At 47.4% G+C, this 23,022-nt stretch overlaps 1 protein-coding gene across 1 annotated transcript in view; it reads right to left on the reverse strand.

Moving 5' to 3' along the window:
- Window positions 1–22,677, reverse strand: part of PLPP3 (phospholipid phosphatase 3) — a 44,985-nt gene extending 22,308 nt beyond the window's left edge. The window contains exon 1 of the mRNA XM_036387818.2: window positions 21,966–22,677. Within this exon, the coding sequence (XP_036243711.1) occupies window positions 21,966–22,104 (139 nt within the window). The 5' untranslated portion in view covers window positions 22,105–22,677. The remainder of the gene's footprint in view (window positions 1–21,965) is intronic.
- Between the last annotated feature and the right edge of the window lie 345 nt (window positions 22,678–23,022).

The following is a 23,022-nucleotide window of genomic DNA, read 5'->3' on the forward strand; positions in this document are numbered from 1 at the left end:
CTGAAGTGAAATTTTCAGGTACTCCATAGTGGTCTAGGCCACTGCTCAGGGCCCCTTTCAGATCCTCTCAAAAACTCTGGAAATGGGTCAATTGCAAGTTCTGGGCCCTGATCTGCTTGGCAAGGCAGGACAGTTTCCACCACATGTGTGAACCAGCAAGGAACAGCTCCAGAACTGCCCGCCCCGCTCAGATTTGGTAAATAACACCGGACATCTCGTGTGAATCCAGCTGATCTTCATTCCACGATTTAACCGTTTTGAAGCCCAGCCAGCTTGGCCCCAGAAGCCTGCCTGCGATGCCAGCAATCCCTTTTTAATGGGCCACTTAAAAAATTCTTAAAAAATCCTTAGGTTTCCTGGTGAGGAATGGCAGGGGAGAAGCACTAACGTCGCCGGGCACGATCCGGATGAACTTGGGGAGCAGACACACCACGGTTACGTGGCTCATTGTTACTCCTCCAGTTCCTCTTGCTAATGGCTTTCACATGACAGGTCTGTAAAACACATGTTCCCACAGACAATAAAATACATCTGAAAGCTAAAACCGGCCCTAAAAAAAAAAAATTAAAAAAATAGAATTAAAAAAAAAAAAGAGAGACAATAGTGTTCCTATATATTCTGTGAACCCAGGAATAATAAAGATTTGTTTCTCCTTCATTCATTGAGCAGCTTGGGGTAGTATTTCCGTGTTTCAATTATATGTACACTTGCCACAGCTATAATAAGAGTGTAAGTGACCTATATGGGACACATTTTCATAAAGCACATAGGCATAGTTTGGAAAATCCAATGGGTTTGTTTTCTCTCCTACAAACTTGTGGTTTAGTGGGATATTGCCAATCAAGTCTTGATATTTTTCCAGCAAAACACTAACCTCAGATTCCCTTTTTTTTTTTTTCCCTTCCCCTCCCCTTTTTTTAACATGAGAAACATAAACACACTCCCTATAACTGAGTGAATATTACTTAGAAGACATAACATGCCTTTGATTTTGAGGGCTGGGTGAGAGACTGCTCCTTCACCCAAGGAATGGAGGACCCCAGCCCATGGCAAACAATAAATTGTGCTCAAGATGGCTCTTCTTCCACGAGGTTATTTCTTGGAGGACAGGCTGTCTGAGGGACTAGGTCACCACCCATATTTTTTTTGCCAAGGGGGTTCCAGCATGGAGAAACCTGTGGTGGTGCCAAAAGGCTGGCAGAGCATGGGCTATGCAGAAAAAACACTACAGAGGGAAGTCTGGAAGGAGACAGAAAATTAAACACAGGGAGAGATGCCTTTGGGATCCCTCAAACAAAACACCACAGAGACATTATTCACACTAGGAGATCTGCCCGAGGCAAAAGGATCCAATCCAGAAGTGGGGCTTACAGCCCACACACCTTGGAAATGGAAGGCAAGCAGAGTAGGGCTGTACTGTGAGGATGGAACATCTGTCCTCATCACCTCTCCTGCCCCAGTCTGCCTCTCTGAGTCAGCATTTTAAGAGGGAATTCAGAGTGTGCATCCCTGGCTGCAGATCTACGGATTCAACAGCTGAATCCCATAAAGGTGTTGAGTCTTAGACCTCCACCACTTCCCATCCCTACACATGGTACCAAACTACTGAGGACACAAGAGGTTCACTTCAGGAAACAGTGACTTGCACTGAAGTGAATGACAGATGTACAGGGCAGGCAGAAAAATTACACTGATTTTGGGGATGCTCACTTTTCTCCAAAAATAGTCCTGTCTGGTCATTCTGTCATGTGCAGACCAACTGCAAAATCTTCAGGAATGCTGCAGAAGGGCCTCACATCCTCCTTAATACTAGTATTTCCATGCTGAGAAATGACACAGAAGCCTGTGGACCACGTCCTAAAGCATGGACACAACACTGGCACATCCAAAGGGAGCTGTGCAACCAGACAAGTACTGCTACCCATCTCATGGGAAACTAAAGCATAAAACAAAGGGATTTGCTTCTTCCAATGCAATAAAGGTAAACAGTGCTGAAATTACCTTCTGACCTGCAACATCCTTCCCAACGTGATGGAAAGTTTCTTTTCCTTGTACAACGGGGATTTTTTGCTTTAATAACAGAACAAGGAAATCCCAACCACAAGCTTTTATCCAGCTCTGCTGTAAGAGATCAAACACGGCTCCAAACCATAACAGAATTCTCTCGGGGACTGATCTTGCCCCATCCAAACAGGCTCAGCCCTGCTCCGAGTGGCACGGAGCAGGTGTGGACACCGAGGAATTGTGTGAGGCACTGCAGGATACTGTGGGGCTGGACATTGAAAAATGATGTTGCTTTTGTTGGGAGGAAGTCCAAGTGACTTGGTGACCTCTAACTGCTGGTGTCCTGCGCTAAGGTATTTCAGAGCAGGGTTTAAATTTATTTGTCTTTCCATTTAATAAAGCCAATCGAGTTTGGAAGGCTAGCACCAAGGAAAAAAATATTCCTTTCTTTGGTCAGCACCTTTATGAAGAGGCAGTTAATAGGCAATAATCCTGGGAAGGCTGGCAGCTTGAAAGCTAAAACCCCACCACCAAGCCTAAACAAAACCCCCGTGTACTCTCTGACCAGCTTGAAATGTGCATAAAAATCAAAGGCAGGAGAAAAAAGGGCTCTGTGTTGGGTACAGCACTTTGAATCTTAGAGTCTTTGAAAAGTTAGCACTTGTGCAGATTTAATAGGAGGAAAAAAAATTTAAAAAGGGGATAAGCTTTCACTGGCCACTCATCAAAAAGTGGAAGGAGAGGAAGACAAGAGGCATTTGGGCAGTAACCCACCCAGGCCACTCTCATCTTCCCAGCCCAGCTTTCACCTTTGCAGCAAATTAAGAACCATCACCACTTTCTCCTTTTTAAATGTCTGATTTTGATGGGGTTTAGGGGTTTTTCCCCATTAAATCTTTGTTCTTTAACCATGCAGGTCAGTGGGATGTTGCTGGCTACCTCAACAAAGCAACAGTAATTTCTAACAAGTATTCCATGATGCTTTTACCTGCCACTGTCCAGACCCTGGGTGTTCTTAGGGTTTCACTAGATCAGACATCTACCTAAATAAGTGTAAAAGACCATTAATTAATTTGGCAGGGCTGAGTGGGGTATCTAATTCCTTACTCAAGTCACACTGTAAATATTTGGGTACCTACAAGAGACAGGCTCTCTATTTGAAGTACTTAGTGGCTGATCCTGGGTACATACAAGCCTTATTTGGTTTACAATATTTGTACATATTTAAAAATGCATATAAACTAGATTAGGCTACGGTAGGCTTTTATTGGGGCTTTAAAAGTTGGCTTCCCAAAACTTTGAGAGAAGAGCTGCAGCACTGCAAGGGCAGCCTTGGCAACTGCAGCGACAGCGAGCAAATCTTGGAGCCAACTTACACTGTACATGTATAAATATATATATAAATACATAAATAAAAGTTAATAACCCAGTGAATCGAAGTATTTCCACATTTCTGCCATATCAGGCATGTGCTGTCAATCAAAACAGAAGCCAGCTCCACACCAGCACTGGGTGTATCTGAAGGAATGGGAGGAGCGTGGTCAGCTAAAAAAATAATCTCAAGGGACCAGATCTGCAGCCCAGTATCAGCCAAAAAAAGATCCTACTGCAGACTAGATCCAGCTATTAAATTCAGACTTTTAAAGGTCTTGAAAGCATGAGTGATGTGTCTCCATCCCTATGTTTTTTGACTGAATCTGGATATTTGAGGACCACATATTCACTAGGACAAGGAGACAACTGGGCTAACCATCAGCTCTGCTATTTTACTACCTGCAAAGTCTTGATTGTTCTTCACCTTGATTCCAGCAGTCCAGCAGACTGATCTGTGCATCTGCCTGTATTTTGGAAACACATCTAGTATCTTTGTTTGCAAAACAGATTCCCATTCAGCTCGATTACAGTTCCACTACTCTCAGCTGACACATGAGGAGAGAAAATTGTCCACACAAACAAACCCTAGACTTTATGGTAAAACAGGTACCTGCTTTAGAGTACTAAAGAACCTATAAACAAGGATCAGTATATATTGCATTTCTCTTATTTGACCTGTTTGGACAATTTCTTGGGCACAATGGGTTGGTTTCCACCAAAAAAAAAAAGAATTAAAAATTAGTTAATTTTGTACTTGCTGTAGGTTTGTTCACATAACTTCCATGAACATCTGCCCCATCTAATTAATTTGTCTGGCATCCTTCCTATGCAGAGAGTGGCATTTCTGTTGTCCATTTTATTATTTTTATTTTTCAGCTAAATTGTAGGAACTTCAAAGCAAACCTCACCATTTTAGGTCCACCAGATGCTACAGATTCCAAAAGACTTCCTAGTGGCAGACACAGGTTCATTTTGACTTAGATAGTATTTTCTGGGTTCTTACATTTTTGGGGTTTGTTTCTTTGTTTTTAGTAAGAACTGGTTAAGGAACACTGGGCAAAACATCTTCTTATGCCTGTTAGTGCAAGAGCAAACAAGAAGAAAGCAAGAAATAATTATTTTCTATATGGACAACAGCACAGCACTGATGACCCGAGGCTTCAGGGGTATTTGACAAGTGCCTTTAAAAGGAACCAAAGGTGGTGTCAAAAGTGACAGGAGTCCCTACCAGCTGCCCAACCCAAACACATCCTTGGAAATGTTCAGGGCCAGGTTGGATGGGACTTTGAGCAACGTGGTCTACTGTCCTTGTCCATGAAATAGGCAAGCTTCAAGGTCCCTTCCAACCCAAATCATTCCATGATTCCATGATACTCATTCTTTGTGGTTAATACTCCCCTGTGCAACCTAGAGCATATTTATTAACCCAGCCATCCTGGAAGAATATCATTATAGAAAGGTTCTTGGTCACACAAATACTTCAAGCCAAATGCCAAATTATCCTCTTGCACTGCAAATTCCTCTGGATTTGAAACCAAGAGTAGAAATACTTCCTCATGTGGCTGGAGCACAACGTGCCAGCCTCGTGCTCCAAGCGCTCCAGACCAACAGGAATGCTGCCATTGGTTTTTTCTGGGTGAAAAAGTGCTTTTAGTGAGGAGCTGTCACCTATTTTCAAAGATAAGGACCACATACAGAGGAAGAAAAACAAGGGAATTCTACAAAGAGTGTTAAGTTGTTCTTCATGGAGTTTGGTGTGAGCTGATGGATTAAAAAGCCTTTATATTAAAGTGCACATTTATTTTCAATAACCTCAGAACTCATTAATAAGAACAAAAGGTCCTATCCAAGCCACAATATGTAGGTCCTTTAAAAATTCTGCATTTGTGGGGTAAAACAAATTTAAACCAGACTGGCCAACCAGCAAATTTGGATTGGGTGAATATAAAAGACATTACCAACAGTAATCCAGAGCCAGCTCCAGATGAACATGATGGAAAGAGCAAATTTGAATTGGGTGAATACAAAAGACATTACCAAGAGGAATGTCTTGGCTGAGCCAGCTCCAGCCAAACTTGATGGAAACAAAGCCATCATTTCCCATTGTCTACAGCAAGGGATAAAATGCAACACCCATGAAAACCCCCAAGTGTCAACAACACCTTTTGAGGCACCTCTGCACATCCATGTGCTTTGGAAGTCTCACAAACATGACAAGCCCAACCTAGGATGACCGAGCTTGAAGAGAGGGAGAGAAATTTAAAAAAATAAAGATGTGCCTGTGAACTCTGCAATGGTGAAGGCCAACAGCTCGTGTGAAAAACACACTGTGGTGACTGTGATGTTTCCAATTAGAAATGGAGCGAGCAGCGCTTGGTCAGCAGGGTTTGGAACGAGCCTCTCACCACCACTCCTCTGGGCTCTGCCTTCGAGGAATGGATCAGGCCACTGCCCAGCCCCAGCAACACTCAGCACCCCCCTTCTTTGGGGGGGAATCTAAGAAATTTCTGCCAAACCAGTGGCTGAGCAAAGGAGCTGCTCCCCTTTGTCCCTGTCATCCCACTGGCTGGGTGAACACTAATATTTCCCTACGTAATCACAACTCTGTTCTGCTCATATAGAATCACAGAATGATAGGAAAGATTGGGTTTGAAGGAAGCTTAGAACACCTACTTGCAACTCATGCACAGGGATGTCACCCACTAGATAAGGTTGCTCAGGGCCCCATCCAACCAATTCATCGCCCTCTACTCAAAAGGAAAATTTTGTGAGATGTAGGTGCTGTTTTAATCCATAAAATAGCAAGCAAAAATTCCTTATCTCAACTTCTTGCCCCCAGACACCACAGAACAGAAGCCCTGGCTCCTCCTCTTTGCACAGACACCCCAAACCATAACAAGAACAGGTAGAAATATAAAACTGAAGCCAATGTAATGCAGCCAACAAAAGTGTATTATTTTTAACTCAGTAAAGACACAAAGCATATGAAGCAAAAATAAAGCCAGTTAACTTAGTCAACATTAGGTCTCTTAAATAAAAATTCATCAAACCTCATCACTGAACTTCCTAAACATCTTCCTGAGCACCAAGGCCAGGCAGTGCCACTGTAATTAAGCATGTTTTTGGGAGCAACTGCCCCGGTGCAGGAGGCAGCAGAGCCCCTGGCCACAGCCCTGAGCCTGCCACCAGTAGCTTTTTGACCCAGTTCTGTCAATGTACCTATTGTAAATGCAAAATCCTTCTTCGGATTTGAAGCAGCAGCCACCTGCACAAATAAGGCCGGGTTATAACTCTGTAACCCAATACAAGCACTGGAAGCTTAAAAAGTTTGTATTCCAAAAAGCACTTCTGACCTCTTCCTTAAAAGTTCACTAATCACTTTTAATTCATAATTTATTTCCTCTTAATATACTTGCTTTATGTAATGCTCCCCTTTCTCCCCCCACCCCCCCTTCCTCTCCTCCTTTCTTTTTTCTGGAAGTTCCCCAGGAGAAAATGGTATTACACAACTCCCTTGATTAACTGGAAATGAAGCTTTTCCCCCTCGGTAGTCGCGATTTGGTAGAGTTTCCAGGACATAAAGCACGGCCCAGAGTGCTGAAAGGCAGAGAGACGTGGGTGGAAGTGATCCAAAGGCCCTTAAAGTGATGGGGGTTGATCTTGGTGGTCCCCAGAGCAGAGCTCTGAAAGGCTTTGCCTATTTATCAATGGGTTAAAAAAGTGTAATATTACCATTCTTCTTGTTCCTCTGTATTTTGACTGCACAGAGTGGCATCCTAATGTGTAGCAATACATGATATATCTGAGGCTGTGCTGGTAATATTAAAAAAATAAATAAAAACCATGCTCCTAATTAAAATAGCTTTGTATTACAGGGAAAGGAGACTTTGCAGGGGAAGGAGGAGGAATGACAACTGCTGCCTTGGCCATGCTGACACCTCCCTGCCCACAGAAGTTTTGATGGAAAGCAGCTGGGAGTGGAGTATTTTGGAGGCAAGACATCATCACCTGCAGTGACAGAGGTGTCCACCCCATGCTGCACACAAGGACTTACCTACCCTGCCCATCTGCCCCTGTGAATTATTTGTGCCCCTGAAAGCCAAACAGAATTTTTGGGACAGCATGGTTCCATGCTGCACACCATCTCGGACTCCTGGGTGCTTCTATCCCTCTAAGAGACTGAAAATTCTGCAAATCCAGTGTAGCACTGAAAACTTCACCCCCGTGTTCTGCAAGCACAGGGCCAGGCAGGGTGGGCACAGCCACCTTGTCACCCCAGCCCCTTTCCCATGCACCTGCCCACAACAGCTGCATTTTGCAGCCAGGTGACATCCCATAACCCTGTTTCTTTAAGGGACAGGATGAACTGGGCCACATCTGAATGGCACAGGCGAGGGCCAAGGCTCTATTCACACTGACTGGAGGGACACAACATGTACCATGCCTTTTAAAACCAAAAATGGACAACTCCCAGTTTCCATTTCCAGCCTCCTGCAACAATGCTGTGCCCTGCTGTCAAGGAACGTGTGAATAAATTAAGTAAAGAAGGTTAAAGAAGCCCAAGGGAATAGGAGTCCCTTTTTCTTTATTGCAGTTAATTTTGACAAAGGGTCTTCTGTTTCCTCTCCTGCCCCCTTTTTTTTTATTTGGAAGGGCTTCATGCCAAGCTGCATTATTCCTCTTCACCATGGTACTGCCATGAAACCCGCCTGGTATGTTTGCCTGAAAATCTCAGGTTTTCATGGAAATTGTTTTTATCTCAACAACTACTCCCTTTGTCACCTCAGACATGAAAAGAGGAGGAGAAGGGCTCAGGCTCAAATCCCATCCCAGCAACAAAACATCCATGAAAAAGCACCACGACCTTCCAAACCCAGCCCCATGAAAACCTGCCCTCCCAACAGGGCAGAAACCCTCCAAAAACCCTTTTTACCACCTCAGTCAGAACACCAGAGCAACTGCAAACCCATGAGAGATGCTGTGCACAGCCTCAGTTCAAAACAATGAGGCTTGGGAACAAAAAGCATCCCATTGGTGGGACTGTTTTGAAGTATTTTTAAAGTGGAAATAGTTTCTTTTCTTGCAGCCCATCGTGGCAACCAGAGCCCTCTGGCTCCTGTCAGCAAGGCAGGAGCTCCTCAGGGGTGTCCTCTATTTCCAGTCTATTTACTGCTCTGCTGAGAAAGGAGCCTATAGATGCTCCAGTTCTCAGATTTGGGACTTTGGAGGGACTGGGTTATTCAACAAACCAACCCTTTCTAAACACTGTCAAAGGAGTGATTTGATGCCTTTCAGTGCTTACCATACAAAACTCTGAAAGACCAGCGGGCTTCAAAAGCCGCAGGAGCGGAGCTGGAGTTTGGCAGGAGTTCATTAGCTGCCTGTGTCCTTCTGTGTGTGGCTTGTAATTACATGCAGACCCGGTGCCAAATCCTCATCTACTGAGGGGTACCAATTAACGTGCTGCTGGATGATTCACAGGTAGCTAATGTTGAGATTTATACACCCGCCGTGCCAAACAGCCCATGCTTTTTTATTATTAATATTATTGCTATTATTACTTTAAGCTGGCCTTTTTCCCCTCTTTCCAAGTTATCATATAAAAACAAGGTTTTGGCAGTAAAATTGGGATTGTCCAGCCTGTTCCCAGGGCCACACACTGGTGGGCCTGATCCTGCTGACACCACATCTGCAGGGAAATGCACATCTCTTGGAGCATGGGCCAAGGGCTTGCAAGTTAAACCACCTACTGTGTTTTCCTTTTGTAAAAAGCAGAGGTTCTCTGCTCCAAGGAGAAAAATTGTAAAATTGAGGCACCCTTTGCACTCTGTACTTGGCTTTCCTGCTGCTTGCACCCTCTTACTCCTACAGGTGGCAAAACAATAACAGCAGAAGCTTCAAGAGCAGCTGGGGGAGCTGAGGAAGCAGGTATCTAAAAATGATAATTTACTTTTTGAAGGGGAAATGTACACAAAACTGCATCTCCTGTAGGAAAACATAACAGTTGTTAGTTTCTCTGACAAAAGATTAAAAAAAAAACCACAACAAAAAAGGGTCTTTCTTCTCTTACTTGAAATCTGCATCCCTTTGCCTCTCTTACTAGAGATCTGCATCCCTTTGCAGCCAGCTGGCTCCCCATGCAGCCCTTGGCAATTAAAACCTTGGGAAGTCAAACACAACAGCATGGAAGTGAGCCTTTTGTTTTCCTGTTTTGTCATTCCTGTCTTGTTTGATCCCAAGATTTCTCAGGCTAGAGGGAAACCATGGGCCCAGTGGAGCATCTTGGCACTGGCTGGGCACAGGTCCCCAAGCTCACTGGTTTGCCACTGCTGATGGTTTTCCCATGGGGAGAATGGAGACTGAGACCTCATCTCCTTCTGCTTGACTTTCTCTTTTGCAAAAAACACTGCTCCTCAGCCCTGGGGGATAACGATTCCAGGAGGGCTGCAAGTACAACCCAACGCTCGCACCGCTTTATCCTTCTCCAATAAACCTTTCACTGCATTTGACACAATACAGGTCTTGTCCAGCCATGAAAGCTTTCCTGCTTATCAGGAGAATTTTTAATCAACCAGCAGGGAAAACATGGCCTGACATTTTATTGCTTCCTTGTGCTTTGCTTTTAGATGTTTCGGTTTCTTCTCTTGATAATCTCTTTAGCCAAGGATCAGTGGAAAGCCTCAAGTTTTCCATGCCCAGTAGCTTCTCCTGGATCATTTGGAGTCAGGGCAGGCAGAGGAGCATGGGGACAGTGGAGGGTTTATGGTGGGATGAAGAAGAAGGCACCAAGATCTCGATTCACTGCAGGTTCTGGAACAGGGTTTTGTCCTGGCCACAATTACAAAACAACAAACAACGTCTGTGGGGAAGGGTCATAAGAAGTTCAGCTTTCCTCTATTAAAACCATCTGGTGCCTATAAAAAACCCCAACTGGTTGGTTGGGATGGTTGGTAGCACCTCCTCCCTGCTCGGCTCTTCCTGGCACCTCACGGGGACGTGGTGGCACCAGAGGTGTCACAGTGAGGGACAGGGCTGCCATGGGAACGAGGGGCCTGGCAGACACCCCCTCTACTTTGCGTCCCTCCTGCTGCAAAGAAGGTGCCCCAGCATCCACCTCATTTCACTTCTTATCTGAGCCAGAACTTCTTTACGAGGTGCCTGTCCCCTCAGGAACGCCGGCTCCTGCCAGAGTGCCCTCAGCGAGCCCCTGAGAGGACTGAGCTTGCTGAGCAAAATAAAACATCCCTGTGAGGCCTGCGTGGGACCCTGCAAAGGGTTTCTCCAGGTCACAGTCACCAATGGGTCCCCCTCCAGCATCAACAACGAGAGGCACCGCCAAACCTGCAGGGGATGGGAACCTTTATTAAAAAACAACAACAACAACAAAAGAACCTAAACCTCTCCTTTGTTTCCAACAGAAATAAAAGAAAGGGGGGTGAAAAAAAAAAAAAACGAAAAGAAAGGAGAGGAGAGCTTAGAGCCAGTTCCCCAGCCTGTAACACAAAACCAGACTGTGCTGGGAAACCTTACACCACGCGGCATCCAGCTCATGTACTCCTGCTCCGCTCGCCGCCTCCCGGATGCTTCCCCAAGCCCAAACTGCCCTTGAGAGAAGCCAAGCCTCAGCCTCTGCTGAAAAGCCTCTTTGTTTGGATTCCCTTTCCAAATCAGCGTATCCTGAGATTGAACTCCCTTCCACCCCTCTGCAGGGTTTTTGAACGCTGGGATGCCTTTGGCAGCAGGCAGCTCTGCCAGCAGGTTTGCGGTAACAGCGCACGGCCCGCCCAGCCCGGCACCCTCAGCACCAGGAACTCCCTCCACGGTGAAGGAGAGAAAGGCAGGACACGAGAAAGTGCTGCAGAATTACTTCAAAAGATCCTTTAATCATGGATTGTGAAGAGAGGAGCTGAGTTCTCCTTAATTAAACAATAGCTTTAATCAGCCTTCAATAGCTGGCATTACTCAGAGGGTGGTGAGGCCCTGGCACAGGGTGCCCAGGGGAGATGTGGCTGCCCTATCCCTGGAAGTGTTCAAGGCCAGGTTGGAAAGGGCTTGGAGCAACCTGGGATAGTGGAAGGTGTCCCTGCCCATGGCAGGGGGTTGGAACAAGATGAGTTTTAAGGTCCCCTCCCACCCAAATCATTCCACTGTGTGACACTGAGGCACACCACTGAGATGACCATTTTGCCTTTCTTAAACTGGCATAATTGAAAGAAAACTATCAAAAAAACCCAGGCACAAGATCCAGGCCATGCACACATCATCAAGAGGGTCTGACTCCAAGTACTTTCCATACAACCCCAAGGCCATCACTCACTGAGGCCTTCACTGAGACCTCATGTCCATCCCTCACTGTACAAAGAAATAAAATACTCACCATACACAGAAATAAAATGCATTTTCTTGCACTGCCAGCTCAGGGCACAACTCTGCTACATCCATACAGACAGGCAATGGGGGTCTCCTGTGTCCCTTGAGACTGGCAAACCCTCAAAATCCTGTGTTCCCACCAAAGGCAGGGATATGGTGCTCCCAGGGCAGGATCTCTGCTCCTGCACTGACCCAGCTGAGACCCACAAACAGCACCAAGGTGGCAATTTCACCCCTCAGAGAAAACACAGCAGATCTTGCAGCAAGGGAGTGTTAATGAGAGAATCAGCCCAACACCTCACCCTGACACTAAAGGGAAAACCGTCTCCTCCAAAACCAGCCCAGGAGTTAAAGCATGGGGAAAGAAGATGTTTTTCACTTGCAGGCAGCTTTAATTTACCTCAGTGTTACATCTTTCCCTGTGAAAGCAAAACCCTGAGATTTAAGCAGGTGGATTTTCAGGCCGTGGACCCAATACCCACTTGTGGCAGAAAACTTCAGCAAGAGCAAAAGCAAAGTACCTGTTATTATATCCACAATCCTGGTGTATCCCAAACACTATCCCACTTGTCTGGCAATTTCAAACATGCTGCATGCCTAGATTCTCCAGTGGCTCTGAGAGTTTTACACACTGGAAAACTTCTTTGTGCCCATGGTGATTTATCAAAACAGGCTTTCTCCAAAATGCTATCTGGCTTTTCCACGGGTTTTGCATTTGACAAAGATTCATACCAGCTCAGTCAGAAAAACAAATGCCACAAAACTTCTCCTTTAAGGAAAAAAAAAAAAACCAAACCACCCAACCCTCACAGCCCAATGCTTTAGAAATGCTTCCACATGCTAATCAGCCTCCTATTCAGTTCCAGACTGAATAGGACTCCAACAATGACAAAGAAATACGCTGAACCTATCCCACATTTCATCCCCTTCACTCAAAATGTTGCTGTTACCTTGGTTTTCAGCCGCTTTGTGGAAGCTGCAGCAGAATGACAGCTGCATGCTAAAGCTGCAGGGATGGTCAAGAAACCAGGAGGGCTGGATGAAAAAATATCTGGCCCAGATTATGTGGGAAAAAAACGGGATTATCTGAGAGGATAGCAACTGATGCTGCAAATTTTTATGAAAGTAAAATTTTATTATTCTTTTAATAAGAAAAAAAAAAAGCAAAAAAGTCCCCGAGTTCTCTATGAAAAGCACAGCCTCTTGTGGTCAGGCAGCAAAGGAACTTCCTCTCAGCCTGGCAAGTATGAGTAGGATACAAGCCCCTCCAAGTCCTTCCCTTTGAGAATCATCCATTTTTGTAATGTATTATCAACTGGCAGATGCCTTAGTGCAGCTTTTCCTCCACATCCTTTACCTGAAAAAACTCCAGCTCTTATTCTGGAAAAGGACAAGCCAGCTCCCACTGCAGTGGGGGAATCCAAGGTTGTTTCCCTTTTCTGCAGAGCATGGAAGCACCAGAGCAGAGGCACCTGGGTAAGTTTTCACAGGAATTAGGTGGGAAGCCCCGGGACAGGTACACACACGTCCTAGGGACACACTTCAGCCCAAGCCCTGGCAGTCACAGACTCCTCCACAGTCGCCCAGGATCTGATTTCAAGATGCTTTGGGAGGCCTGGCAGAAGCACTGAAGTACTGAAGTTTGCAGCTCCACCAGGGAGTTCAGGAAGGAATCAGAGGTGCCTGAGCAGCTCTGAAAGCCCCACTGGGCACCTCTGTACTGGAAACACTGCCTTCAAAGTGTGCCCTCGCCGGGCTCCAGCACCTGCCCACGCACCGGGGTGATGCTGCTCCTTCTGCTCCCTGGCTCCCCAGATTAGAAACTCCCAGAGGCACAAACCTCCCGTGACGTGCCCAGGCAGGACCAAGGGCAGCACAGCCTGGCACAGGGATCCTCGGCCCAGCACTTGAATTCAGGGAGAAGCAGCTCCCCAAAATGCAAGGGCCATCTGATCAGTGATCAAAGAGCTGCTCCAGAAACCTGCTAACACCAAACTGATTCACAGCTATCGACTTCAAAGGAGTTCTGCTGCCTGCCATCAGCTCGCCAGCCACCCAAAATTACTCCCTGAGCATCACTCAGAACACAAATGCACCCAGTGGTTACTGACCAGACCTGCTTATCAGCATTTCACCATGCTGTGTGTGACTCTCCCTTTGGAAAATAGCACTTTAAAGGGTGGTGGGCCTTGCAGGAAAGCCTTGGAAGCCCTCAAAATGCTTGGGATGTGGGACTGGTTGCCATGGCTGCTGTGCTGCCACAAAGACCAGAGCAAAGACCTCGCTGTCAGCTGGCTGGGAATGATAACCAGGGCTGGGCTGGATGCTGCCTCCAGGCTTAAAGGAAAGCCCATTACACCACCTCCCAAAAAAGTCATAAATAATCAGCTGAGTGTCAAGGAGACAGGAAGCCCAGATCCCATTTGGCACATTGGCTTTCAAATTCAGTGGCTGGGCACTGGGAGGATGTGATGAGGTCTCAGCTTCATATTAATGCTCAATTAACAGAAATGTCATTAATATCAGTGTGTGGTGCCTGCATGGTCAGACAAGAGGGCACTGCTGGCTGGCCAAAAATGGCGGTAATTTTTTATGATTTTACAGGTGAAATCAGCTAATTTCTTCTTCTCTTCAGCACCAGACTGACACTTTTGGGGGGCAGAAGCTCTCTGAAGGAGTATCATTTCTTTCAGGAGGGATGGCTGCCCAAAACATCTCACCAGTAACTTTCACTTCTTCTCTTTAAAGCCATGGAAGGAAGAACCACGCTGTTCTCAGCTCCAGCAGCCAGGAAAGATGATGAGGCCCCAAGAAGTGCAGTCTGACACCTGCAAGCTCCTGAAGGGGTGAAGGACAGCTCGGTCCCACAGCCACCTTTGGTGTTCAGGGCAAGCTGCAGGTGAACCCAACAATTCCAACTGCTCCAGCTTCAATTTGCTGTGTTTTCCAAGCATCACAGGCTATGCCCACTGGTGTGGATGGCCAGAAAACCTCCCAAGCTCCTCAGTGCTATGACCAACACTCTTTCACATCTTTCTGGGCAAGGGTTGCAAAGCTATGGGAAAACAGTAGAGGATTATGAGCAGTCTCCATGGAGTCAGTGCCACCACCAGTGTCAGACCAGCTGCAGCTCCATCTGGGCTCTGGCTGGCAGCCCCAGCCTGGCCCTGAAGGAGGGCACCATGTGCTCAGAGAACACAAGGATGCATGGATGCAGTCCTGTTCCAGGGCTGGAACAGGAACACACAGCACAAAGAGCACAGGCATTTGCAGAGTATCACAAGCTCTGGAGTTAAATTACATGTTCTGCATATAACTTGACTTGATGCAGAGTCTGTTTCCAACCCTCTGTCTCCAAAACATCCAGCACATGTGAAAAACAAGCCCACTTACGTGACTGACTCCAAAGGATGGAGTTCCATAGGAATTTCTGGTACTTCCAAACCTGCCACGACAAAGCTGATTTTCACACTCATTCATGCATTCTCTTGGTAACAAACTTATGCTTAAGGCTTGCTTTCAAGCTGTTTGCAGAAAAATCGAAACGAAGACACTTCAAATTCCCTGGTTTTCACAGCATTCTGCTTCCTCAGGTCGAACTGGAGGAGCAGCTTCTGCTGATCATGATCCCACTGTTGCAACTGAGCCCTTGCGTGCACCCAAGAGGCAAGAAGGGATTCTCCAATTTCCCAACAGCTGCTCCAACACATCCCTGGCCACAGACACCTGATCCACACGAAGGAACTTCCCACCTGCTCTAAAATTGTGGAGCAGGTAGTGCCCCTCCAAGGTGGATGCCATGGGAGAGAGTGAAACTGAGATGGGGTGGCTTTGAAAGGGATGCAAATGCCCTTCTGGGAAAGGGGGCCACTGATCCATGAGGAGATGTGACACGCAGGGCACCCTGCTCCCAGCTTTTGGCAAAACCCACCCAGCTGAGGTATCTGGGAAGGCAGATGGAAGGCTGGCCACAGGCTGGGCCGCCAGACACGCTGGCAAGGGGGGAAGCACAGAAGAGCGTTCAGAAAACTGACTTCAGACTTTTATAATTACAGGATAAGCGCTGGATTACTTTAATTCACCTCTTTCATTGAGGCTTTATCATTCTCATTTCTGAGCCTTTTTGTTTGTTTGTTTAAAAGATGAAACCTGACCTACCGGAAGAGCCGAACAAGGCCCTAAGATACAACAAAAAGGAAGAAATGTAAAAAAAAAAAAAAAAATTATATATATATATATATATGTATGATAGCACTCATACAAAACCCCAGCTGGCAGGGGGGAAAGCCACATCCTGGGAGGGGGTTTCCCTGCTTCCTTACCCCCTGGGGACACAGCCCCTTGGGATGCCAGGGAAGCTGCTGTTCCCAGCTCTGGCTGTGTGAATGCTGGGAGAGGAGGGTTTGAAGGCTGCTGCCTTTCCCCACGCTGCCTTCAACAGGCAGGCCCTTGTTCCAGGCACAGGCAGGCCGGGAGACCACAAGGGTCCCTTCTGGATTACTATGGATGAAGTGGGAGCATTGTATGAAGGGAACGGGGAGGATGGAGCCTGCTCCGCCAGAGCAGAGCTGGGCCTTTGCCTCCCCCTCTTTGAAGGCATTTCAGGCAGAGATGGGGCCACACAAACACCTCGCCTATCTCAGATGCTGAAGAGGGGCCCTGGTTTGCCAGAGGTTCCCCAGCTGTGGTATGCAAACCATTTTTGGGTGGTACACAGAGCACACGCATCTGGAGGAGACACCACCAGCCTGTATCCAGACAAACATGGTCAGACCAAAGCAGCCTAGGAAAGGCATGCATATTAAATGGAGATTTAAAGGGTATAAAAATAATCCGTTTGATCTGGGAGCGATGTTTATATTATTTTCCATGCTCACTACAAACAGACAATTAAAAAAATGTCATCTGCTGTAATTGTGATTCCCATCTCCTGCCTGTCTCAGCAGCAGGTACACAGGATTCAAAGCACTCCTGGCCATGAAGCAGTTGCACGTAATTCTGCTTTTCCTGGAGACACATCTTCAGGCTGGCCAAGTTCCACCAACTCAGGAAAGCCAACAGATTTATACCCCTGAGGACTCGGTCTGCCATAGGTACAGCATTTCCTTGTTCTGCAATTAACACCTCAAGTATAATTGTCACTAATAATCTCTTTTTGATAGTTCGGTTCTCTCTTTTTTGTTTGTTTGTTTGTTTGTTTTCACAAAGCAAATGCAGAAAAAGTGGATTTCAAACACCTCCAAAATATTTCTCTCGCCTTTACTTCCAGTCATCTTTGGCTCCTTTGGTCTTTCAAGGGAGGCACAACAGATGGGTATCACACTTTAGGTGCTGACTGCTGGTTCAAGAAGAAGCTTTTCCAGGCTCAAAGAAAAAAGAATCTCCTTTACTCCCAAGTTCTGGCAGAGTCCAACTGCACAACAACCTCATGCCAAGGTGCCAGTTCTGCCAACCTGCCTGTGCCAGAGCACCTCCAGAGCAGCCATCCCTGGCCAGGAGCTGGCTGCCACCAGGAGGTCCTACAGGTTGTGGAGAGACACATAAACATTAACGACCAAACCCCACCTAGGGATGCTCAAAACACGATGACGACTCTCCACCCACACAGCTTCTCCCATGTGGTGCGGGCTCAACACAGAGGAGACACAGCCTGGAGAAGGCATCACCGAGGGGTTGGGACTGTCCAGCTGGTTTGGCACAGCCAGGTCTTGCTGTGCCTTGCTGGACACAAGAAATGGTTGGCTCAGTGTCTTCTTCAGGTGCACAGAAAGATGTCACCCATGTGACAAGTGAGTGGTGCACAGCGGGGCAGTCCTAAAAATAAAAACAACAGCCCCAACCCAAACAAAGTAAAGTTGCTTAGCTCAACACATCCAGCCTTACACCATCCAAATAACTCTAACCTCACCCCTCATCTCCAATTCCTCCCACTCCTTACACTTCAATGACAATCCCAGGCCTGTTTGCACCAATTTTTGTGATGAAGCGACAGGGCCCCTGGCAGAGCTCAAATCCTTTTTGCTTCTGAGAGCTGGAGAACTACACAATTTTCTACACAGAAGAGGGAAGTCAAGAGTAATCTAAACTGTTAGCCCAAATTATAAGATTATATACCCACTTACATAAACATGTCAAGGTCCAGCTAACATAAATATTTACTTTCAAAGTTCATTTTAGCATCAAGCTCGCTACAGGAGATGCCAAATTTGTGAGAAAGCTGCAGAGATATTAAGGTTGTAAGAGGTCTATCCATCTGTTGCTTCAAAAAACCTTCCCGAGGCAGTAAAACTTGTGCTGCACAGATTAACTGGGATTGACAGAAGAGAGAAAATTAAATTAGAGGCAGAAAAGAAGAAGGGCAGTAAATTATGTGCAGTTTACATCCCACCAGCCTGAAACATATGCTCCCATAAAGCCAATTTCCACAAGCCTCAGAAGCAGGTATGCCAGATGAAATCCTTCTATTTTATGGCACAAGCAGGACTTTTTGGAGGCTGTTTTACCTGCACAAGCTGCACAAATACAAGCTACTGAAGACCCTCATCTGCCCTATCACCCTTGCTGACACAGCCTTCCCCTCTTCCGAGATTAAACGCTTGACTTAGCACCCGTCAGCAGAGCACAGGTGGCTGCTCTGAGCTTGCTGAACACCAGGAGCCCCTGCCAAGGGAAAACAGCAGGTCTGAGAGGAGTAAATTTAACCCTAGATGCTACATCTGTGGGGCCAGGCTCCAGAACATCCCACCTCAAGGGCCAGGCCAGGAGGCTTTTCCCTGCCTGGCCACATCTCCTGCATCAGGAGGAGGTTTGGGGGCTGTTGCAGGACAGCAAAACCCCATGGCACCAGGGAAGGTTGCCCCCTGAGATCTGCCCCAGCCAGGGTCACCTCAATTCCCTCACATAACAAATCCAAGCTCCAAGTAGGAGGTACAGGAAACTCCTGACAGAGGGATGGGCTGAGGATGATCAGATGAAGGTGGAGTGAGGTCCACCCATCATGCCTCTTGTTTTGCTGCTCGGAGAGTTCCCCACTGCTCTACAAAGTAAAGACACCAACCAGCTCAGCAGGGGGAACTTCAGACCTGCCCAGACCCTCTCAATCACATTTTCAGACGTTTTGCAGTGATCAGGAGACAGGGACAGGGCAGCGGGGACTCTTCCACACCACCAAGCTCGCCTGTGGCCCTAACAATTTCAGGAAGCATCTTCCAATCCTCTAAACAGAGCCCTCCCAAGGGGAGGAAGCAGATGGAGAAAGTTATTTTCCCCCCTTGCATGACCTGCTTTAATAAATGCACACTCAGTTCTTTTCTGCCTTTTTTTACTGAGTTAAGCATGGGCATGGAATTTCTGGGAAGTTTGCAGTGTCGGCGATCAAACCTCTTGTTCATGCAAGAGCCCAGGGATTTATGAGTGCCAAGTGCACTCATTAGAGGAGTGGGCTGGTCATTCAGGAACATCCAGCTCCCTGCCAACTCAACTCAAGTTGGAAATGCAGGAAAAATGGAGGGTTTGGTGCAGTGATCTTCATCCAACCCACTCCACCAGCCACTGGCTCGTGAGCTGCTTCCCCCAGAAAAAAAAAAGATACAAATCTTCCTTTTATGCATTTGCTATCAAGATAACCATTGTACTGCTAAGGATGAAAGACAAAACTGGATCTTTCTAACTACTCTTGCCAAATTAAAGTTGAAGGAAGCTCCTGATAGCTCAGCTTTACTAATTCAGACTTTCTTAGATGTTTATGGTAATTGTCTTCTGGGTAATTTGTTTAAATTTGTGTGTAAACAAAGGGTTTGTACACATCTACAGCCTCACACAGAGCGTGTCACTTCTGAAAAACATTCCAGCCATAGTTCCCTCTTTTCATTTTCCCCTCAGAGAAAACCAATCCAAGGGCCAATTATGGCATTACCTGCAGTAGGAGCCAGTGCAGCGTCACAGGCCCCTGCAAATCAAATGGCCAGTTTTAATATTTCCTAAAGTGGTCCTCAAATGAGAAAAAGCCTTCTGTTTCCCTGCTTCTCTGAATGTCTTTGGGCAGCTGCTCAAGAGGTGTAACTCAGTTTGACTGCACTGGAGGCCACTGGCCATGTGCCCACACGCACCAGCATTAGATCTCTTCTGGTCCCTCCACCTCAGAAGAAGTCATTTCACCCAATTCTGCTCCTCATTATCTTATATAGGGCTTTTTTTTTTATTCCCCACTGTATATGTAAATATCCATCAACTTGTACCTGTCCACCTTTCTCTTACAGGAAGGATTCAGCTAGGGCACCTTTTTTCCACTTTCCAAGTGGTTTTTGGGGGATTTTTTTAGCAAGAAAATGGGAATCAAGTACTTGGAAACTATAAGCTGATAGTCTTCCCTAGAAAAAGGCAGAGGGAAGAGCAAGCCAAGCCTCCCATGAGTGGGGCAGCTCTGACAGCAGCTCATGCCCAGTCATCCACTGGCAGGTCCAATATCCTGGTCCTGGTCCGGGTATATTTGCAAAGCTCATCCCCCAAACACACAACAACATGGGTTATCCATCCCCAAACACACATCATGGGCTCTCCATCCCATAATCATCTCCCTCACCATGTCCCACCCATGCCCTTCACCTGCCAGTGATCAGTGAGATCTAAACTTTCTGCTGCATTCATGCTCTTGCATTTGAATGCTCCTCACCCTAAAAAAACCCAACAACAAAACAACAACGAAGAACCCCAACAAAAACCCCTAAACAAGCCAACTCTGGTGTTTACTTCCCCATTTCCACCTGTAGCAACCTGAAACAAAGCAACAATCACAGTTTTGCTGTATCACATTATTCCCTGCTAACAATACTTTCCAGTGATGCTTGATAAGTCCTGTTTACCCAAACTAGCACAAGTAGAATAACACATGTCAACCAACTGCTTTTTCATTTAGGACCCTTAGCCCAGAGAAGGGGAAGCAAAACCCTTTCTCCATTCAAATAGCACCTACTCATGCCAGGAACGCCTCAAGTTAAGAAAACTTGGGTAAATAAAAGTTTAAAAGTTCTGACTCCTAGGAGCTGTTTTACTAGGAATTCAACTTTCTGCTTAACTAAGTGAGGTAAGTCCAGATAGTTATGTTCCTACTAATATTAATTTCATATATGGGATACCAAGTATTTTTATTTTTTCCAGATCCGAGAAGATGAAGCTTTCTGCACTGGCCCCTATTCTTGTGGGAATATAAAGAGAAAACCATGCCTCCCCTCCTAATGTATTAGTGCCCCCTAATATACACCAGATGATCAATAAACTGCATAAAAATTAAATCAAACTGACAGTCTTTAAAAAATGGGCACTAAGCAGAAACAATTGTTTTAAAGACTGTGGTGTCTGGAGTATTAAACTCACGTGCTGTTGTGTTATTAATCTCTTTGTTGGAAGCCGGTTGATTTCCCCTGCCCGTGTCTGTCAATTAAACATTCAGCATCGCAGCCACAATGGAAGGGTTGATGTTTTGGAATGCAAAAAGTTTTTTTTGAGACGCGCTGTTGACAGTTCCCTTCCAATGCCACAGCATCTCCAAAAAGCCATCGCATCTCCAAAAAAACCCAGCAGGCAGGCAAACCCAAACCTCTGCCAGGGGCTGCGAGAGCGCTCCGGAATGAGTTTAGCGAGACGGGAGAAAGAGAGGAGCGCCGGTGAAGCCGCCAGCAGAGCGACACGGCAGCCGGAGCGGCAGGAGTTGCTGTTTTCCATTATTAACCAAAACACGAGCCGGGCTGAGCGTAGAGCGCTGCCTCCACCTGGAGCTGGCCCCGGAGCCGCCGAGGCAGCAGCGCCGGGAGCGGGGCCCGCGCCGGGGGCAGCCCCGGGGCGCATCCCCGAGCCCACAGTGCCCCCTGCGCACCGCCCGGGCCGCTCCGGGGCCGCGGGGGCAGCCAGGCACCAAGAGCAGCGAATCACCCACAATCGGTGCGCCGGGGTGCGGGGTTGCCGTGCCCGGCTCTCCCCGCGGGGACCCCCGGCCGCCCCCCGCGCTCCCCGGCCCGGCGCGGCCGCTCCCCGGCTCCCCCGCTCGCCGCCCGGCCCGGCTCTCCCGGCGGCCCCGCTCCGCGCTTTTGTTTGGGAAGCGGCGCGGCCGGGGCACGGCCGAGCTCTGCCCGCCCGCCGCCGAACTTTCCCAAAAGTTTCTCCCGGGGAGCGGAGGGGGGTGCGGGAGCGGGGAGAGGGGGCGCGGAGCCCGCGGTGCTCACCCATGACGAGGCAGAGGCAGTCGAGGCAGATGAGCAGGGCTTTCTTGCTGCTGCTCTTGGCCGGGTTGTTGTTGAGCGCCGGGCTGCCCCCATTCTTGCTCTCCGGCGGGATCGCCTTGTCGTACTTGTAGCTCTGCATTATCGGGGGCGAGCGCCCGGGACGAGCCGTGCCGAGCCGAGCCGGGCCGTGCCGTGCCGGGCCGCAGGGAGCCGCTCGGAGCCGAGCCGAGCCGAGCCGCGCCGCCGCCGGGCTCGCACGCCGTGCGCCGGGGAGGTGCTGCCCGCGCCGCCGGAGCCGCTCCCGGCCTCTCCGGTGGGGCACGGGAGGCGAGAGAGGCAGGCGGGTCTTCCCAAGGAGAGAGGAGGGGAAAACAACAAAAAAAATCAAAGTAGCAAAACAAAAACCAAAATAAGCCCAAAAAAAAAACCAAACCCCAATCACCGGGAAAGCAGCGAAGGGGCAGCGAGTGAGAAGTTTGCGGGTTGTCCCAAAGGCGGTGGAAAAGTCCTGGAGGAAAAGCCGGGGGGAAGGATTAAAAAAAAAAAAAGTGTATATATATATTTTATATATATATATATATATGTGTGTGTTTCTGTGTATGTGTGAAGGTCTCAGTCCGGGAGAAGGTGCGGAGCGATGCTGCCCCGGGGGCAGGTGGGCTCCGCGTTGGGCTCCGCTGCGCTGCGCTGGGGGCTCCCGCCGCGCCCGCCCCGGCCTCTCTGGGAGCCACCGGCTCGGTTCTGCACTTTTATTTCGAGAGGCGCTTTCCAGCCCTCAGGACAGAAAAAAAAAAAAAAAAAAAAAAAAAAAAAAAAAAAAAAAAAAAAAAAAAAAGAGGGGGAAGAAAAAAAAAATCTCGGATGGGATATCCAAGTAAGCACAGCCCCTTTCCTGCATCTGACTGACATTTTACATAGATAATTAGGTCCACATTTTTTTCCTGAGGGAAGTTAGGAAAAAAAAAAAAGAAAAAAGTTAGCAGCTAAGTTTTCTCTCGCAGACCAGAAGAAGGGTGCCTCTAGCGTTCGTTCCTACAGGAGTGCAGGGGGGAAAGGA

This window comes from Molothrus ater, chromosome 9 (genome assembly GCF_012460135.2).
Source record: "Molothrus ater isolate BHLD 08-10-18 breed brown headed cowbird chromosome 9, BPBGC_Mater_1.1, whole genome shotgun sequence".
Taxonomy (NCBI): domain Eukaryota; kingdom Metazoa; phylum Chordata; class Aves; order Passeriformes; family Icteridae; genus Molothrus; species Molothrus ater.